Source organism: Andrena cerasifolii, chromosome 2, assembly GCF_050908995.1.
Source record: "Andrena cerasifolii isolate SP2316 chromosome 2, iyAndCera1_principal, whole genome shotgun sequence".
Taxonomy (NCBI): domain Eukaryota; kingdom Metazoa; phylum Arthropoda; class Insecta; order Hymenoptera; family Andrenidae; genus Andrena; species Andrena cerasifolii.
In genome coordinates, this window is record NC_135119.1 from 3,031,269 (window position 1) to 3,052,910 (window position 21,642).

The window sequence follows — 21,642 nt, forward strand, 5'->3', positions numbered from 1 at the left end:
ACTGCAACACATTTAAAGATCTTCTACTAAGTAGGAATTACCCAACCTAGAAAATAAGCTGTGTTCCGTTAAAATTTCCGAGTTTGCGAAGTTTTCCATTGCAAAATATGTTTGGGAAACCCTGCTATCTTAATATGTAAAGCAGAAAACTTCTATGTTGTGTGTTTGTCTGTCGCCTAAAAACTTTCGAACGATAAACTCTAGGGTTGCGAAATGTGCCTCAGTTTATTATGCCTAAATAATTCAGATGAATGTGATTATTTTCACAAAAAAAACTAGACACAAATTATTTTTTTTATGAAATCGAAAAGTAAATTTCGGGCGAAGCCAAGTAGTAAAGCTAATAATGTATATATGTAGTGTAGAAGCGTTTTATTCTCTCTTTCTTTCTTTTAATAAAATCGAAAATAAAATATGAATAAAGGTGAGGGGTGCTTATTTTCATAAATAAATATATTTTCTATAAACAATGGTATTGTTTTTAAATGTCCATTATGTAACACTTTTTACATACTTTCAGTTTCCCATTGGTTACATGCATTTAATATGTATATGTATAAAAGGTGCTATATGTTGTATATTTATTTGAAAAAATATACAATTCCGTTGTAGGCAATAACAATCAAATAATCGTAAAGAATATTATAACCAGTTCAGTCGCAATTACACCTAAATACAAATAAATGTTTGTTTTATGGTACAACTTATTATTCAACTCATAAGGAGAGATATCCAGATTTAACTCGGACTATTTAATGAGGCTTTGCACAGTGATATTGAGGCTTAGGATATTTATGCTATTGATACACGGTTTTAGTGGTGAATAGTTTATAGAATTAACAGTTTATGCGACACTGTGCACTGTCTTCAAAAGAGCAACCACAACTATCAACTGATAGCGTGATACAGTGGCGGACGAAAGAAAGTTTACGACATTTAAAATCGCATAACTTTTTTAGAATTGGTCCAAACGACATGAGTTTTTTTGAGAAACTACAAGGATTAGTTTTCTAAGCGACGTGTATCGTCATTTTGAAAACGCAGAATAAGATCGAAAACCCCCGATTTCGGGAATTTCCGCGATTCTGCAATCTTTAAAGGTTTGTAGATCAGAGCAACGTTAACCGATTTTAATGAAATTTTAGGCATCTATACAACTTACTTCAATCTACAAACTGTTTTTTTGAATTTTCATTACAAGCTAAAAAAAAGTTTAAAAAACAACCTTTACTATTTTCGTTGCTATTCCGATCAGTTGCATTTTTTTTCAAAACGACGATACACGTCGCTTAGAAAACTAATCCTTCTAGCTTCTCGAAAAAAAATCATGTCGTTTGGACCAATTCTAAAAAAGTTATGCGATTTTAAAAGTTGTAAACTTTCATTCGTCCGCCACTGTATACTTGATGAGATAATTGACTTCTATATAGAAGAATTTCTTTTTTGGCGCAGGTTCAAGTTTCGTTGTGGCCCTTTTCTTCGGCATATACATATTTTGTAGTGTTCGTAATTATATATATAATATATATTTTCGTAGTTTATAACAGAATATTTATACGAAGAAAATTAAGCCTAAAGTGTCAGTGCAACTAATAGGGTATTTATATGTCGAAGAAAAATTTATCGGAAGGGGCTTCTACTGTTATTCAATCATCTCACCAGCCACACTACACTTTCAATTCATCTTATTGGTTACACTTGTGCAAGTAATGAACGGTAAAGAATTAACTGCCTGTCCCCCAAACCATGTACCAGAAACATCCACGTGGCAAGCCCTATTACTGTGTAAAGCCTCATTTTTTTTAACTTTTTAGTCAGAGTTACATTTGGGGGCCACTTCTTGTTAGTATTTACTATACTTACACTATAGAATACAGCTACGTAATATTCCCAATGGGAGTGTTAAGGGAAATTCGAGACAATCTTTTCATATTGCAGTATTAACGATTACTGCTATAAAAAATAGGGACTGTGCTGTTAGCTGATGTTACAATTTTCCTGTACATAACTATTTAACACAAAGCAGCTAATTTTCGTACTGTGTTTAAATCCCGAAGAAGCATTTGAACCGTTTGTTTAGTTCGAGGTTGGACGTCTGGACTAGGTACATCTTCAGGATCCATCGCTTCTAAAGCTGAAAACATATGTTAAACATAAGGTATTGCATTATGATACAATTGTACATTAGGGTGGCTCTTATTTACTCTTGGTAAAAAATTTTTTCAAGATTTTCTTCGGGGCACCCTCCAGAATAGTTCCAAATAATTAAAAAAAAAATCCGTGTAAAGTTTGAGCTCGATCGGATAACGGGAAAGGGTGCCCCTGGGCCCTTAAACATTTAAATGATTATTTAACAGCTCGCGAAGTCGATTTTATCTAATATCCTCCGAGTTATTGATTAAATAAAAAAATATGTCAAACAAAATTTGTAGATCCGGACAAGGAGCATCTTTTATGTTGTATTACTTTTTCTACAACATAAAAAAAGTCGAAAATAAGATCCTCCCTATTGTACATATTACGCATTACTCTACATATTCGAAATATTAATACGCACCGCAAACTTGTGCCTCGATAGATGTTAATCTTGCATCTATATGGTTTTGAAAATGTTCGATGTGTTCTAATAATCGCATTCGACATTCTCCTGGATCAATTGGTGCTTCTGGTTGTGGTATAAAAGGCTGTACCGGTGTTGATATTCCATGCTCATTTAATTCGTCATGCATTGGATTTGCTGATACGGTTGTGGCGGATATATCATTTTCAAGCACCGTCGTTTCATTCGACAATGTATCTATACAGAAAGGAGATAAAAAAAACTATATTTCTTATACTCATAACAAAAACAAAATCTATTTTTTTTCTTTACCTGTGTCCGTTTTCACGCTCGATGTTATCAAATTCTTATATTTTTCTTCCGTAGCACTACTTTTTGTAAGAGCATCGAGAAGAATATGACTTTTATTTTGATTTATTACATCTTCTTTCTTACAAATGATTTTTGTATCCTCCGCAGTTGTGTTGTCTTCTTCCAAAATTTTCATTAACTCTGAATCGGAAGCTATTGATTTTTCGTCATGATCATCTCTCAAAGTGAATTTCGTTTCCATCTTTAATTCAAGCCGGCGAGATGTATCACCTACAGTGTTTGCAGTATCTTTCACTGTATTTGTAATTTCTACAACTGGTACTGGCGTTATGTCTGGCTTTTGTATTTCTATCTTTTCCCAATTTTTCGCCCAAAGATATAACTTTGGATGATCTTTTCTTCTGTAATGTAATGTTTATGTTCAACAATGCAGTTACGTTCGACAAGTTCTTTATTAAATTATTTTTAAACTTACTGAGCTACGTTAATCTTTACTCTTAAGCTGTGCAGGACATGTTGTATCTGTAACAGGGCAGCCACTAAATCATAAGAACGCTTCAGCATAGCTGTTCTTCGATTAACTATATACTGATTCTTTAGTCGATTGGGCAACGTCGGTAATTTGCCTTCTTTGATCCAATCTTGATCATTATAATATTTTTTAGATTGCCGCTGTCGATATGGATTTTGACAAATGAAGCAAACATATTTCTCGGGTACATCTTTCTCTCTTTCGATTGCATTACAGTGACCATGTTGCCAACACAAGCAAAGGTCACACTGTATCATTAAGCCATCTTCTTCCATGAATCCACAAGTACAATTTATTATTTCTTCCCTGCGTAGTTGTTCCACCTTTATCATTTCACCATTAATCATCATCATAACTCCTTCATTTTCTATCAATAAAATTATTAACCATCAAAGGACATAATTAATTTTTATTTCACTTATTTACGTATGGACATAAATATTCTTTCAATTAAAAATATTTTAAGTCGAATATTATTGAAATACTAAAAACAGAATAATTGAGAAAGTAAGTTCGGAATACAAAGAAAAAACATTTTATCAAAACTCAATATAAATTAACATTTTAAAAAGGCAAAATAAAAGGAGGAAAAAAATATAGCATGTACCTTCCCCGTCATTATTAGTACCTCTTTTAGTAATATCCCCTTTCAAGAAATCACCTTTTTCAAGGCGAGAATCGTTTAGTTGACCTAAAGAATAATCAAATAATAAAGCAGCAGCATATCATTTATTTTATACTGAAGGGAAATGAATGGTTTATGATCGCGCGAAATTAAAAGTTAACAAATACATAGTAAAATCGCGCTTTCGAATTTATAAACTTCATGTAAGAAAGACTTACTACTTTGACTATTCTCATCGCTTCTTGAATCCGATTTCCTACGGCTATATCTATACATCAGAGCAATAGGCCCTTCAGCATCCACAGCGCTGTCATCTATATCGCCATATTCATCAGCAAGTTCTTGCGTACCTATTACAAACGGACATTTTGTACTTTTAATTTACTAAAATAAATCGCGAATATGGGAATATATTATTACCGTGTCGCCGTTTACCCCTACTTGGTACATCAGAGCTGTATTCTGATAATTGCCGCTTCCGTTGACCTTTCATTTTGTCAATATGAATGCCTTCATCCAACGATTTTGATCTGTCGATCCTTTGTACTTCCGATGAAGTTGGTCTTACTGGAAGAAGGGTTTTAATACCACTTTGTGTTTTTTCTTCCCTAATTTTTATATCAAACAATGTTCCAGGTGACATTGCACATGCCTCTTCCCGTTTTTTCTCAGTTTCATTTTCGTCCATATCTATACTATGACTAGAAATTGGGGACATTCTTTCTATTTTAATATCCTCTGCTTGCATGTCATTGCACTTCTCCATTTGATCCATTTCATCTTCCACTTCTGAGACCGTTGGCAATATTATTGTCGGTGATGTAGGTTGAGTAGAACTTGTTGCTACTGGTGATGCGGCATATAATGGTTTATCTTGAACAGACTTCTTCTTGCCAAATTTGCTATATTTTTCTAACAAATTATTCGACTTTCTAGGAATAATGTCTTCAACAGATTCACCAATCGTTCGTGCATAAGCTAAGTCTGCAACATTTGGCGTAGATCCCAAGAACTTGGAATATTCTGGGTGATAATGTTTTATGTGCATTTGTAAAAGATTTTCTTTCCTAAATGTTTTATTACATCCTTGTTTCGGACACTTATAAGCACTGTCCTCCATTTCTACGCGGAGTCCGCCAATGAAAACAGCTGTTCACAAATAAGAAAACAGAACCGGTTTATTAGTAACAGCCACTAAGGATCTATGCAATGAAATGTTTGTCATTGTTTTAAGAAGTATGATTAATTTGAATTAGGATATTTCCAAAATTGTTTCTTAACACTTACAATAAATCATTTCTAATGTAGGTAGGTGAGCATGAAAAAGTAATAAACCTAGTGAAGTAACGTTAACATTGTAAATGATTTAAAAAAAGGAGGAGAAAAAGAATAAGAATGAAAATCTTACCACCATCTGCAACAGACGTTGGCGTAGACACCACAGTTGTAACTGGTGCACTAGTTGGTGTAAGTAATAAATTATCTGCCACGGATGTTGTCTTCGTTTTAGGCAATAAAGTCTTAATTTTTTTTGGCGTATCCACAACATCTTGCTTTACTTTTTGCCCGTGACTTTTCTTCTTTCGATGAATACAAAAATCAAATTTCTCAGGATCAAAATCAAACTGTCCTTGAGTTTCCATAAACGATCTAATATCATTCCTTGATCTGAACTTCTTGCCGCTTGATTTATGAAGAAACAAAACATCCCATTTGCCAGCAGATGTGCCAGCTTTTCTTTGAGTAAAATGTTTCTGCCACCCTGGTGGTAATCTTTTATCTGCCACTATTATGGATCGACGTGGTCCTATAATATTGTATATTGTATATGAAGAGTAAGGTCTTTGAGGTTCAACGCTACTTTGCGTTTGGAGATCAAATAAAAATGTACAAGGTGGACATATTACGGTACCACTGCCTTAATTTTAAATGGAAGCTTCGGAGACATTTTGTGGTTGACTTTCTTTCAATGGAATGATATATTTTATATTTATCCTCTAATAAAAACTTTTGAGACGAGTATAATAGCACATAGTGCTAGATCATCCACGATTACTTAAGGGGGTAGGTTACCCTCAAAATTTTCGAAAATTGGTTTTTAGAATTCCGCTAGCTACATCTTTTCTACGTATTTTAAGCACAACCGGGCCCCGAAATTCTAGAAAATGAAGGAATTACAGTAAAAAATGTACGAGCCTGCACATGAGATCGGATAACGATGTCCAACTTTAAATGCGATTTTCTAGAAACTACGTTTTCCAAAACGGTGAACATAAAATCTCGAAAACCGCTCCAACGATTTGAATGAAAATTTACAGGGAGTTGCAGGAAGCTATTCCCCTCTATGCATTGGGAGCACATTTTCAATATAAATTCTTTAAAAAAAAGATAAAAAATATTTTTCCTACAAAAAAGGAAAAAATCAGAAACATCAACATAAAAATTGTATTAATTTGTTTAACAAAATTTTGCTTCCTGCACAAGTTGGATACTGTCTTGCAGATTATAAAAATGCCTTTACTTTGTGTTTTAGGTAATTCACCTGTCCGGAATCGTGTTCACCATCAAACGGTGCATCGCGTACACGCTCTCACATTTATATTTATACCTTTTTTCCCTATAAATATATTTAAAATTTTCTTTTCTTTTTGCGCATTAAAGTCAACGAAATGACGCTTAAAAAGTAAAACAAAAATTATCTCTATATTCATTTATTACTTCAGAATGTGCGTTTGAAGAAGGGTCTGATTTTGGGCTGTTGAGGGTAACCTCCCCCCTTAAGAAAAAAATCATTTTCCATATTATGAATGAAATGATATATAACCAGGCTGTAGCATTAATAATTTTAACAAAAATTTCACCACAATTGGTAGAAGATGCTGCAGATATTTGGCAAATATGATTTCAGCCACTTTGACCAAAAAGTTTAAAAATTATTGAAACGTTTAAAAACAAGTAACCCTAACATTCGCCAGATTTGACACTTTTAGATTTTTATTTGCGAAGAAAAATTAAATAAAATAATGCACGTACAGCCAGACACCAACGATAAAAAGGGGTGCATGAAAAAGCTTGTGCTACATAGATTTACTATCTTCAAAATTTACATTAGCAAATTATTGAAGTATTCCATATCTTCATTGAACAAAGATATTTTTCCCTTCGTAACTGACCACGAACTGTGTCATGCTATTCGCCTTAAAAGCTTCTATCAGAAGGTAAATGGAAAAATGTCATTCCATTAAAATAAAGTTGATGATCTCGAAGTGTCCTTAAAGTTCCCACTTCAAATTAAAAGATAACAGCACATTATGCCTTTCTCGAATACAAACAACATCTGTTTTAAACACTCTTTTATTTATAAAAATAAAGGCGTTATTCAGTTGACTCGCTTTACTTAAGGGGAAACAACACCTTGAAGCCCGGAAAAAGTGCAATTTTTACAATTTTTTTTCGGAAATTAAAAATAAATTATTTTTACTATCTTTCCACCCACAAAATATACTGATTTTTTCCTTAATCTCACTTGAGATTTTAGAACTTTCCTCTTTACGCTCCGCCATTTCTTAAAAAATTATTGTAACTATATTAATATAGATTAAAAAAATACTCTCCTTTTTTTTAGATGAACGCGACGTGAATAACGTGAGAAACCATCAGATCGTGATCGACGCTTCGCACTCTATGGCGACCTCTATAACTTGATTAAAACTGTATATTTTGTCACACAAAAATTCTAAAATACTCTGCACTACATGCACATTTAAACCCCATATCAATGACTTTCCTACGAAGTATGGATATCTAACAAAAAATTCAAGAAAATTGCACTTTTTCCGGGCTTCAAGGTGTTGTTCCCCCTTAAAGGAACCGAGGAACTTCTCTTACCTTGTACGTGCATAAATGCATATATTGATGGCTCTTAGTGCACACATATTGTATGTCCACTTTTTATGAAATTTGAGTTCTTACATGCAACAAATAGTTCTTGACTGTTTCTTTATGCTGTATAAAATTCACATTTTTATCTTTTTTTATAAATGTGTCAAAAATAATATTTTTGTTTATTGTATGTCCCTGAATCTATTATGCTGGGTGCACAAATGTTATATGTCCATGCCAGAGGATAAACAATACTTGTGCATAGTGACTTTCTTGATTTCCATGATATGGCACAACGTATTATGCTGAATACTACAATAAATCAAAATAAAGAAAAAGTCAAGTGGATGTGGTTTGCAAAATGTAAACCATTAATTGTCCACTATAAATACAACATTTCGGATGAAGATTTCCAGCAATTTAATACTGCAAAATCTTCAAAACCTGGACGAAAATATTCTTGGAAAAATGTGACAATAAATAAAAAATTTCAAAAAAGACTTCCTATATCTATCACGAAGAAAAAATATATTCCGTATATTTTAAACAAGGGAATTCTTCCTGAATACTACAAGGTATTTATCAATAGCATACCATCAGCAAAATCACAACGTGATGTAATTCCAATCCCCATGGACATTGACAAAAATGAAAACTACGAAAATGACAACTGCGAAAATTAAAACGAATAATTACTTTTTTATTCCTATTACTTTCAAAATAAATATAGGGTAAAGGTACCAGTAGTTGACCATGTATCAGTAGTTGACAACTTTTCAGAAAAACGTGAAAAAAAGGTTTTTAGATGTGCAACTATTTCCTTTCAACAGCGCGTCGCGGCTCCTAATACCCACAGTTCGCCACTTCTAAAAACCTTATTTTTCGCGTTTTTCTGAAAAGTTGTCAACTACTGATATATGGTCAACTACTGGTACCTTTACCCTAATATTGGTTTAAGTGAGATTATTTCCAGTTATTATTCTTTTCATTAATTTTTATACAATATCATTCAGTACAGTATGTCCTCCTTTGTACTTGGTTATATATAGCATGTCCATCTTCGAAGTATTATTATCGAATTATTATTATAATTTTCCAGATTCTAATTTATACTACTAATTACATATTTTCAGTGATACCTATATCACATATATATGATAATACAATAATGCAGAAAGTATTTATTTAATTATAAAGTACCATTGAATGTTCGAACCTGATTTTTTTTCAAAAACGCTAAAAGTGGACATACAATATGTATGCACTAAACCATCGATATGTATGCATGTATGCTATGTGTATAAATGAAATACGTATACATATCCTTTCATGGTCACACGGGGTGTATTGTACCTCAAGAATAATTTTCGAGTGAAAATGTCGTGTCTTTGCGACTTCCAAAGGGGATTTATCGCGAGAAAAAAAATATAAAAAAATTTAAAAATCGCTTTTTTCACACAACCGTGGAAAAACGCTCATTTTCAACAAGGGGTTGAAAACAGTTATGATATCGGTTTCGGTTCTGGAAACAGTTATGAGAACCGAAATAATCTTGAAACAGTTACGAGTGAAAACGTCTCTGGCCTATATCGGTTTCGGTTCTACAGAACCGATATTATATCGGTTCCGTAACGGTTATATATCGGTTATACAATAAACTCTCGCTATGGACTGGGCTCGCCTCAACCATGCGTAAGCGCCTTTTAAATTATGATTAAATAATAAATCTGTGAAGAATAAATTGATTCTCAAAAGTAGTTTGAAATAATTTTTTTTTAAGTTACGTTTAAGTTAAACCCTTATTAATGCGGCGCGCCCCTTAAGTGTCTAAAAATTTAAACAAAGTAAATTGTATATACACACCGAAATTGTTGCAGAGCAACTTCCAACTATACATCGCATTTTCATTCTGTCGTCGCACGTTTCAAAATACTTACGAACAATGTCGCTTTTCTTTCAGCCTATTATGTCGATATGTTTTTAAATATCACTAATAACTATTATACCCTACGACTAATATTAATTTGACACTTAATTAAAAGTATTGCTAACACTAACAGCAATAATTTTCCTAATATGTACAAACTTACTACTAATGTTATATTAATTATGTAGATTATTAACCTTTTTTAAATAAAGACAGTGTCTCGAGGACGAAAACGTGTCTTGATGCGAAATATAATACTTTTTGTATTAAATTCAACGTGCTCGCCACTAGCTCAGGAATACAAGTGAACTCTGGCCAATTGGTCTTAAACCCTCCGACCGAGAGAATCGCTCTTCACGTTTGTTTATAAGATCCTTCATCGCTGAGCCTCTCTATCTAGAATCTCTCTTTTAAATACGTAATTTACAGATGCTGTCTTTCATTTCGGCTTTTCCTGCATTGATGGAGTTTTGAAAACAGAGACACCAGATAGAGAGGCCCAGCGATAAAAAGACTTATAAACAAATCGAATTTCCATTAAAAAAAATGTGACATTGATCGCAAATATTTTGGAACGTGCTACGCATACCCGATGCGTAACAGATAGGATAGATTACTGTTATAAAACCGATATATAACCGTTACGGAACCGATATAATATTGGTTCTGCAGAACCGTAACCGAAATGGATATAGCCAGAAATTTCGGTTCCTTATAACAGTTATTCAGAATATCGGTTCTTCATAACTGTTTCAGTCAGAACCGATATATAACAGTTTGAAACAGTTATTCTCGGAACAGTTTCAACCCCTGTTTTCAACTACAAATTTTATATCATAATTTACATTTCTAGAAAAAGACTATTAGACCATGATTGTATAAGTATTACGAACGTACAATTATCACTGAAAAGTTTACGATTTAAGATTCAAAAATACAAGAATGGTAACTCAAAAAATGACGCTGGGGTACAGTGAACCCCGTGTGACCAACTTGTGACAACGAATCTCTTATTTCCAGAATTACTACAGATACACAGCAATATATTTCCCAGTACCACTGTATCCGAATATTAATGCGGCTCACTGTACATGTGTAATATAAATTTAAAATTTATACAAAATAAACAAATGGTAATTATTTAGAAGTTTTCCATCCTCACCGATTTCAATGATTTTTGGATATGTTATCAAGATCAAGATTCCGAACAATTTTTTCCTATACATGTTTACCGCCGCACAACCTTCGCTTTCGAGATATTTGCGAAAAACTTCTGTTGATTTATTCCGACGCAACGCATTCCACTTTCCAACTTGTCCCGGGTATTAGTATTGGTTGGGGCTAGATTAGTGAGGGGGGCGCGTAAAGCATGATAGCGAACTGATGTGAGTTTAGAGATTTCAACCAGAAACTTGCGGATGCCCGTCAACACGCCGACTCATATCGGTTGGCTATCATGCTATATGCGCCCGCTCGCGGGCGCGCGTCCCCCGCACTGATCTAGCTGCAACCAATACTAATACCCGGGACAAGTTAGAAAGTGGAATGCGTTGCGTCGGAATAAGTCAAAAGAAGTTTTTTACAAATATCTCGGAAACAAATGTCAGCTTCGTCATTTGTTTAGCCCCATGCTGGCGCCTACGCTGCCACGGACGCGTAGGGGCGACCGGGGTTAGTTGATAGAGACGAATTATCTCGACACCGTAAATGTGTAGCTCCATTTGAGCGAGATATGTGAAGATTGTTGTTCAATTCTGCCCTACGATCCAGCGTACGTGTGTGTACATTGGCGTTAACAATCGTTTTGTAACTGTTTTCGTTTATATAGAGAAAAAATAAATAGTTGTAATACATCCAAATTGATCGTACAAATAACATTTTTTCATTCATTTTGTATGTATTTTCTCAAGTTTTCGCTTACTATATATTAAAGAGGAAGGAGCAAAGTATATTTTGGCATATTTGTTATCAAGTAATTAATTCAAACAAAAATGAAAAAAATTGAAAACTGAAACGTATCAACTAGCCCCGGTCTCCCTTACTGTAGGTAAATATACGGCAGAATACATTGTGTAGTAGCAGCAGTTTTCCGCGAATATCTCGGAAACGAAGGTCGAGCGGCGGTAACATGTACAGGAAAAAGTTCTTCAGAATCGTGTCCCCGACAACGTATCCAAAAACCATTGAAATCGGTGAGGATGGAAAACTTCTGAATAATTACCAAACAAATTTCCTTTAACATACCATCGTTTCCATCCACTATATATGATTCAGTTCCTTGAGGTTCTCCATCTACCCACTCAGGGCCTACATCTTCTTCCTGATCCATATCATTTTTTGATATTTCTTTCTTAGTTTTCTTGGTACAAAATTTCATTTTCGATACGTTAGTATCAAACCCCCGTAACAAATCTGTGCCTGGATCGTAGCACGGTCCAAATAAAGTACCATCTAAATCGATTTTATTTTCTGAAAAGCATTCCCCATTCTCATTAACTACAGGCCCTTCCTTCTTTGTCAGTTTATCAGCTTCATTTTTCGACCGTTTTCTAGAGTGCGTGTGAAACAACTCCATTACTGTATGCTTCCGTTTCTTATCCCTTCTTTCTTGTTTGCTTCCTATGTACTCTTCAGTTGGGGTAGATTGCTGTTAAAATAAATACACAACATTCAGTTCATCGTCCCTAACAACATTTGTATATTTTCACATCACTTTTACAATTCAATGTTTGGATGTTGAAATTATAAAAGTGTCCAATTTTATCATTATTCCCAATGGGCTCAACTTTCTTTTAATAATAAAAGAATTAAAAAAATACGAAAAACGGAAATTCTAAAAAAATACGAATACGAAAATTGCGACTCTTTACAACGACCTCGTAGGACTCGTAATTAATAAATATTAAAATTTTCGAATATATATTTTTTTAATTAATTTTATGGGATTTCTGTAAAAATTAAAAAAAAATATTATTTCGAATCGATATTTTGTTCAGTATTGAAACTAATAAAATAAATAAAAAAGGAATGTAATTCGCTTCCTTCGGACATTATTAATGCTATAAATAATGGGAAATAACTAAACGTAATGTGTTGAACCTCATAAATGATTCTGCAACATAACCTCACAAACAAAACTTATACCTTCGCGGACGTTGTAGCGATTTTTGTCATCTTCGACGATTTAACAGTCTTTGCGTATCCATCGTCAAAGAGTACGTCATATCTATCTGTAAAAATAATTAATCTTATATTAAAAAGGCACTAGCGTTTGGACTGAAAGGTATCCTGCCACAAGTAAGAAACGTCAAACTGATAATATGGAGAACAAGCCTATTTCTCTCATACGCGCGTAGTTCAGGTTAGGTCACTTACCATTTCCTAACACCGCCTTTACTTTGGCTGGATATTTTCTCCCGTCGGCCCACGTGGCGAGTATCCTCTCCCCTACTGAAAAGTCTTTCATTTTCGTTTCCCTGAAGGTATTAAATTCGTTCATTACCATACATGGAAAAAGATTGTCGGCCATTATGATAAATATCAAATGAAAGCATTAAAGAAACAATTCTACTCTGTAAGCAATAATCTTGTTTCGTGAAATTAAATTATTTCCTAGAAATCTTGTACCTATGCAAATTTATAGCGACCTTTTTTTACTTTATACGTTTACGATTTTGTGGAAATTACAATGTTTGTATTAACTGTATATATTACATATACTAACTCTTCGTTTTATAGTAATTATAATGTAAAATATAATGTATAATAAATTTGTTTTCTAGAAAATTTCCTTTAAATGTAACGAAACAATGCAATAATTCGCGCAAGGAAATTGTGGTTTAAAGATTTTGACTACACTACTGTAGGTACATATAATTTCCGCGTAACATTAGAGTTAATAAATAATATAATTTGAATTTCGACCGTAAAAATTGTTCTAATTAGAAGATGATTTCGACGCACTGGTTCGGTTTATTAAATAATTAAATAAAAGCTATTTTGCAATTTTGAGAATTTTTATCGAATTCCAACGTTTCGGTCAGTGATTATGATGATTCTCAAGGAAAGTTAGATAAATGGAAAAAATACCGCGTATTTTTATTAAAATTTTTCTTTTAAACAATTATCACGTTCATTGCTGGAACGTGCGACTTTTATCTTTCCTAGAGAATGGTAATAATCACTGACCGAAACGTTGGAATTTGATAAAAAATTCTCCAAATAGCTTTTATTTAATTATTTAACCCTCATAGCACATTCGGCAACCTGCACTAGTGCGCACTGACAAGGGAAGATTTCGAACCCGAAAATTCAAAAAAAATTCTGAAACTTTGTGAATATGTAGGGGATTTCCTCCTGATTACAACGCAATTTTTGTTTGCTGCCTAAATTCACTCAAAGGGGGTGAAATTAACCCTTGAAAATTCGGCTATTTTCCGATTTTGTGTTATAACTCGCGAACTGTAAGAGATAGAAAAAAAGTTTCAAGACAAAAGTTACTTCTTTTAATTAGATCTACCATTAGGTGAAAAAAATATTTTACAGTTCACGAGGTATAACACAAAATCGGTAAATAACCGGATTTTCAGCGGTCAATTACACCCCCTTAGAGTGAATTTGGGCAGCAAACAAAAATTGCGTTGTAATCAGGAGGAAATTCTCTACATATTCACAAAGTAAAATTCACGCTCAGTGCGCACCGTCCGAATTCGCTATTAGTATCATAGCGCAACACCCGTGTTACACGAATTGAAAGAATTGTGTGCGCCATTTGGGAGCTTTTTCACGAAATTTAAAGCGTTACTTTACTATTATCATATGTAACAAGTGTTAAACTAGTGTTATGTACATTGTTACGCTCAACATCAAATTTATTCAAAAAGGAAAACCGAAATAATTGAGAGAAAGAATTAGCATTTACCTGGTACTTTCAGTGGCCCTGGCCACTGAATCGTAATCAACAATACGAGCCAGTGTATCACAGTAGAATTTCTACGAATGTATTTCTGATCTAAGGACACTTGTTACATATGGTAATAGTAAAGTAACGCTTTCAAGTTCATGAAAAAGCTCTCAAATGGCGCGCACAATTCTTTCAATTCGTGTAACACCGGTGTTACGCTATGACACTAACGGTTAATAGACTGACCCAGTGCGCCGAAATCATCTCTTCTAATTAGAGTTAATAAGTAAACGCTATTATATAGCCCTCACAAGGAACACTATTCAATTGATGATAGAATGGCGCAGATATTTTTATATAGATCGAAAGTATATGTCACAATTGTCATAAAACTGTAAACTAAAGATACTCCCAAAAGCTAGTCTGACCTTGAAAAATCGGCGAAGGTGGAACCGGGGAAAGAAAAAAAATGAGGGAAAGAGAACGACAAATCCGTGTGTTCAAATTTAATTATCTCTATTATATGAAAATACATTATAGTAAATGACTGATAATAGATTGATAGATAGTAATTAGAAAAAATTAATGATAATACTAAATCACAATGTAAATCACAACAGTGGGTAATATTAACCATTACATTTATGATAATCTTGTCGACAAAAAGGTTTAAAAAAGTGACTGAAGCAATAATAAATTTCACAATGACTGCAACGAGCGAACACTGTTTCTTTCATACCTTGATCAACGAGACAGTCTAAACATATCACTGACATCATTAGTATTATCATTTATTATCATTAATTTTTTCGAATTATTATCTATCATTAATGAATTATCATTCATTTACTATAATGTATCTTAATATATAAAGCAGAAAGTTTCTAATATGTTTGTGTGTTTGTCTGTTGCCTAAAAACTTTCGACCGATAAACTCTGGGATCACAAAATGTGCCTCAGCTCATTATGCTTGACTAATCCAGATGAATGTGATTACTTAAAAAGAAAACTAAAATCAGAATCTAAATTTCGGACGAAGCCGAGTATTAAAGCTAGTTTTCATATAATACAGATATTTAAATTTGAACAAACAGATTTGTCATTTTCTTTCCCTCATTTTTCTTTTTTCCCCGGTTCCATCTTTGTCGATTTTTCAAGGTCAGACCAGCTGTTGGGAGCATCTTTAATTTACATTTTCGTGACCTTTGTGATATATACTTTCGATCTATATAAAGAAATCTGCGTGATTCCATCATTAATTGAATAGTGTTCCTTGTCAGAGTTAAGGAGAAAGTTACTCTTCCACCTGCTACTTGTATTTACACGGTCTTTAAAGCTATAAACAATGTATCCTACACGATTGAATGCATAGAAGACACGATTCATCGTACAGATGTAAGAAACAGAACGGTTTTTACTGCAGTTTCAAGGAACAAAATAATTTAGTAATAGTAAAGGTACCAGTAGTTGACCATGTATCAGTAGTCGACGACTTTTCCGAAAAACGTGAAAAATAAGGTTTTTAAAAGCGCAACTATCTCTTTTCAACAGCGCGCCGCGGCTCCTAATACCTACAGTTCGCCACTTCTAAAAACCTTATTTCTCACGTTTTTCTGAAAAGTTGTCAGCTACTGATACATGGTCAACTACTGGTACCTTTGCCCTAACCATTAATCAATATTACAGGCGACAAATTTTTCACCTATCTGGTAATTATGCAATATCCACTTACGGAGATGGTAGGTCCCAAGTTTGTTCGCTTTAAAGGAAAACAGAGAATTACGTTACACAAAAAATATATATATATCTGCTTAGAATGTAAATGAAGCTACGAATCATTAGTATTGGAATTTTTTATTAATTTCTTTTTCTGCATTAATTTAGATCCAAATTTCATACGGATTTTCACAAATTGAATGATTGACAAATCCTGAATACTTTACTCACGTTGACTGTGTTTGTAATACACGTAATCTAGAGCTATCCATGGGTATCCATTCGTCGAATCTTGAGCTCCACTTGTCAAAATGTATCAAGACTTCTCTTTCCTCCCAATCAGTTTCAACCACCTTAGCGGAATACCTACAACGTAATAATAACAAATATTTAGTTATATACTTCTTTTAAAGATATACTTCCGAATGGCCCCAGTGGCCGATCGACACGAGGTTCGAGAAGAGGGGTTGTGGACCCTAAATCTAAAATTGTAAATTCGGGTATTTATTAGATTCCGAAATATTAATAAAAAGTTATTAATTTTTATTACAAACTATTTTTTTTAACGGCGCCTAAAAGGATCGCGTATTCAGCTGAAATTCAAAGCCAATTTTCTCGAAAACGAAGCGCGATATTAAAAAATTGTATTGTATATTTTCGTCTTATTTTGGCCCATAGAATCACCCCCGTAGAGTATTGGCTATCAACAGAGTAATAGGTATCCACCCTGTATAATAGGATGGATCGCATCCGCAAGTTTCTGGTTCAAATTTCCAAACTCACATCGATTCGGTAACATGCTTCACCGAATCTAGCCCCAACCAATACTAATACCCGGAACAAGTTGAAAAGTGGAATGCGTTATGTTGGAATAAGTTAACAAACATACTAAATGTTTTTTATTAATATCTCGGAAACTAATAAATTCCCGAAGCAACAATTTTAGATTTAGGGTCCACACACCCTTCCCACCCTTCTCCTCAAACCTTATGTCGATCGGTCACTGGGGCCATTCGAAAGTATAGCCTCTTTTAAGGGGACATTCTACTCTCTCGGCCGACAAATCGGCCACTTTTCGGTGATGGTTTTTATAATGAAATAAACACTTAGCGTTTTCGAATTTCGGGGGGTATATTGTACCACTCTTGAAATACAAGAAAAAATCTTTGTTGATTGTTTATTTCATTTGTTTACGTAAATATTTCGCAGTGAAGTTGGCGGCTTCAGAATTGCTGGTGGTTGAAATTTCGGACGACTGGATCATCGTAAATAAAAAAACCAAACATATTTCTAATTCGCAGGAGTATCGTTATCTCGCTTTTCACGAAAGAACCATTTCGGACCGAAATTATTAAAATGGGAGTCGATCAAAGTTGAAAGTACCGAAAAGGGCATTTCTTTTTTGTTTAACAGGTATAAAATGTGGGAAAATATTAAAAAATCTTAAGATATTTGTGATCTAGTCGTCCGAAATGTCAACCGCCAGCAATTCTGAAAACGCCAACTTCACTGCGAAATATTTAAGTAAACAAGTAAAATAAAGAAACAACAAAGATTGTTTCTTGTATTTCAAGAGTGGTACAATATACCCCCCGAAATTCGAGAAAGTTAAGTGTGTATTTCATTATAAAAACCAATACCGAAAAGTGGCGGATTTTTCGACCGAGAGAGTAGAATGTCCCCTTAATACTTGTAATGAAAAAAATCTGTGCCAATTACTCTACAGTGATTTACCATTTTTCATTGAAATCTTTCGCTTCTAATTTTGCTCCAGGAAAGAATTTTAATCCGTCTCGACTTAAGATTCTTGTCTTTAAATCGTCTGGCTTATCAAACGCTTTCTCATCTTCCAGTTTAATATTTTTCAGCTCTTCTTTGATGACTAACTCTTTTTGTATATTTTTCATTGCCACATCTGACTCTACGATTCCTAATTGCACCGCCATTGTATTTACTTCGATCTCTGAATTTTCAGTTATCTCTTGTTTCGTTAGAGGAGTTGCAGCTTCTACTTTTAGAGTCACAGCTTTGTGACTGTTGTTGACTAATTCTGAGGAGTCTGGGGGCTGAACAGGGTCAGCTGATCCTGGTCGAAAGGAACACGTTTCCCCACAACTATCAGATCTCGGCATTCTTGCTTCGGACATTAATGGCGAAATAGACTGCTCCAGGTTTAAAATCTCGGAATTAATGAGATCCAAATCCTCTTGTGCGTAAGAAGTAGATGATTTCACTGACATAATCACAGGATCTATAAAAGAGAAAAGTGTATATGTAAATCTGATTTTAAACATTAGGATATGAAATGAATACATGAAAAACGTATTTGTATAATACTTTTCATTATTTAAACAAATACCTTCTATAAACAAAATACATATTAAAATTACTAATTTTCGCAAAATTTTTTCAAAAACACCTACAGTATCATTAAATAACATATAAGTAATAATAAAATCATTTTTATACTAAAAATAAAAAAATAACATTATTGATGGTAAGTAACACACTTTGTTGTATGTTTAAGAGAAAGGAATAATATGTTAGAATCATGTAAAATCAGAGGCAGTTATTACATTAACACAATCTATAAAATTTAGGTGTATAGTTGCAAGCTCTGTTATACGAATAAAAAGAGTTTCGATTAAAAAGATCGGGGAAATAAGAGAATTTTTAAGTTCTAATTTTAACAATGTGTAAATTCTACGAATTGAAGGGTGAAGATGTTTTCTGCCATAATTGTGTATTTGTTCGTTGGTAATTTCGAAGATACCGCGAACGCATGAGACACGATGTATGGATCGAAATAAAAAGAGTCAATAAGAAAGGAAGGACGGACGGAAAATACGTAAAAACTGGTCCGTAGGCAACGTATACGGGTATTTAAACAGTGGTTTTGGAGTTGACAATATTAACACCTGTTCCCGAGAAATAAAGAAGCTTAAACCTGTAATTTGTATCGTACTGTACATACCTGGATGAGTATCATAGTCTGCAAAGACCGACGGAACACTGCCTTTACGTAGAAGTAACTTGTGCCCCTTGGCGGCTTCGTAATCTGCTCGTTTAAAATGTCTGTGGCAGACAACCTGACCCGGTGAAGGCTTAAAGTTCGCTTCAAATCCACCGCTGGTTAACCACTTGTTTCTTAGGCCAATGTCCTTCGGAAACTTATGAAGCGGTAACCCTTTAGCACGAGCTTCTTGCACATCAACCTCGCAGCTACGCACGCAACATTTGCGCGCCATTCCCATCGCCCCCACAGGCGGTATTCCTTTACCACGCGACCGCGCTGTACGCCGCCGCTTCATTTACACCGGTACTACATAGTACATAGCAACGTATCGCAAGATAATATTTGTCGAGCTATCCGTCGTAAGAATAAGATGTGGCCATAACACGAGTAATTGTGCACTTGATCGTCTTGACACGCAACCGTCTCACTTGGAAGAAACTCGAATACTTTGTCGATCTATAACGTCCACAAACCACCAGAATCACTGGCACAATTACATACACTGCACTAATCAATTCACAGTTCTCGAGTAACGTCGACTCCTACCTACTTCGATGTCACTGCGAGAAATCGAGTATATGCGTATAAGTTATTCATTAAATTTCTCGCACGTAGCGCCCTCTTCGGATTTTCATGAAAACGGACATACCATTTTCAATGGGAAACGATATTTTTCTTGCTTGCAACATCGTACAAAACTACAAACATATACACTTACGTGCAAGGTAATATTCCTTAAAATGTGATACTTTTTATACACCATTACCTTATTATTTATAAAAATATACGACCATTCAACGTCAATTATAAAAGTTGTTTAGAAAAAGTATTTCTTATAGCGAATTCGGTACCTCGCGCTGACTCTGCACTGATGCCAGAAAATGACTTGGATTGGTTGTTTCTGATAGAAAGGAAGACAGCTCTATAAGAATCAACCAATCCAAGTCTTTTTTTGGTACCAGTGCAGAGTCAGCAGTGATGAACCGATACTGTCAAGGTATCGATACTTTTACTCATAACTTATATCGGAACAAAGTATCAAACTCAGTATCGAACGAAAATTAATACAGATTTTTTTATTAATATATTTTATTAACGAAGACGTATTTTATTTAACTATTATTTAAAGGGGGTAGCCTTTAGTTACAACGAAGTATATAAGTACGAACCAGTCTATAATAATTAATCTATATAACGGAAAAGGCAAAAAAATATACAGTCATTTCGTGACGTGGAAACAAGAGACGTATAACATATAATACGATAAATACATAAATGATAAAATGATATATACAGATGTGTTAAGTTTAACATGCTAAAAGAATGCAGAAAAGAGAGAGGAAAAATAGTATTTTATTAACAAACATTTATTTGACATATAAATCCATCAAAAAAACAATCTTTTGATACGAGTACCTTTTTTCGATATCAAGTACATATCGCAACCGTAGATATCGATACTAAAATTACTCGATATCGAAACAAAAGTATCGAGTAGGCGTCATAACGGATTCCTGGAAATTTGGCAACGTTGCATGTTACTAGGCATCAATAGTGGGTCGGTATTTTACACCGCGTCGCAAATGCATTTACGACATGTCGCAAATGTACATATAATATGTCGTTTTTAAGCCCATTCATACGTGTCATTTGTCGCAAATGTAGTAAGTAGAAATATTCATTATTTCAAGGCTTCAACAATTAAAGCGTTGAAAAAATATAGTTCTTTCTGACTCGCTTGTTGGTTGCATGCGAATACTGTAGAGTACTGTAAAATGCGGCGATTACGTCGAAAACTATTGGGATTGGCAAAGCTGCGAAACACTACCTGGCGGCAACCTACTCCTTCAGGTTCTGATTTTCGCCACCAAGTAGCGTATCGCAGCTAGCCAATCCCAATACATATTGGCATCCAATAAATATAATTTAACCAAATTATATTTATTATTCTATATGCATTTATTTTACTAACCTTTCAATATCCATTTTTCGTCAGTGTAACTTAATTTAATTTAATATTATTAATTAGAATTTTAATTCTTCATAACCTATATGAAAAATGTTTTATAGGTTTGTGACGTCCCAGCCCCACCACGGGATCGCGACATAGTGTCCGCCAGTGCCACCAGAGGTCTAATCTTTCTAGTTATTTTCATTCCAGATATACCT

The 21,642-nt window shown here is 34.0% G+C and overlaps 1 protein-coding gene and 1 long non-coding RNA gene across 10 annotated transcripts in view; one reads left to right on the top strand and one right to left on the bottom strand.

The window, feature by feature from the left end:
• Positions 1–21,642, top strand: part of LOC143378562 (uncharacterized) — a 397,603-nt gene that overhangs the window by 41,504 nt on the left and 334,457 nt on the right. The gene's annotated exons all lie outside the window — the stretch shown is intronic.
• On the bottom strand, positions 565–20,046 carry Mbd-r2 (PHD finger protein MBD-R2). 9 transcript variants are annotated; one of them, XR_013088270.1, is made up of 16 exons: positions 19,432–20,046; positions 18,192–18,708; positions 16,689–16,823; positions 16,474–16,500; positions 13,214–13,314; positions 12,983–13,068; positions 12,083–12,485; positions 5,438–5,836; positions 4,450–5,178; positions 4,248–4,379; positions 4,012–4,095; positions 3,348–3,771; positions 2,873–3,273; positions 2,558–2,797; positions 1,864–2,134; positions 565–669 (listed from the first exon to the last, which is right to left on the bottom strand). XR_013088270.1 is itself a non-coding variant. In XM_076830237.1 (15 exons), the coding sequence occupies exons 1-15, from the start codon at positions 19,766–19,768 to the stop codon at positions 2,013–2,015; spliced, it is 4,116 nt and encodes a 1,371-aa protein (XP_076686352.1). In that variant the 5' UTR covers positions 19,769–20,046; the 3' UTR covers positions 565–2,012. The 9 variants fall into 9 exon arrangements, 8 of the variants coding, with proteins under 8 accessions (XP_076686352.1, XP_076686350.1, XP_076686351.1 ...); XM_076830237.1 differs by having other exon boundaries at positions 565–2,134; positions 4,471–5,178; XM_076830235.1 differs by having other exon boundaries at positions 565–2,134; positions 4,465–5,178.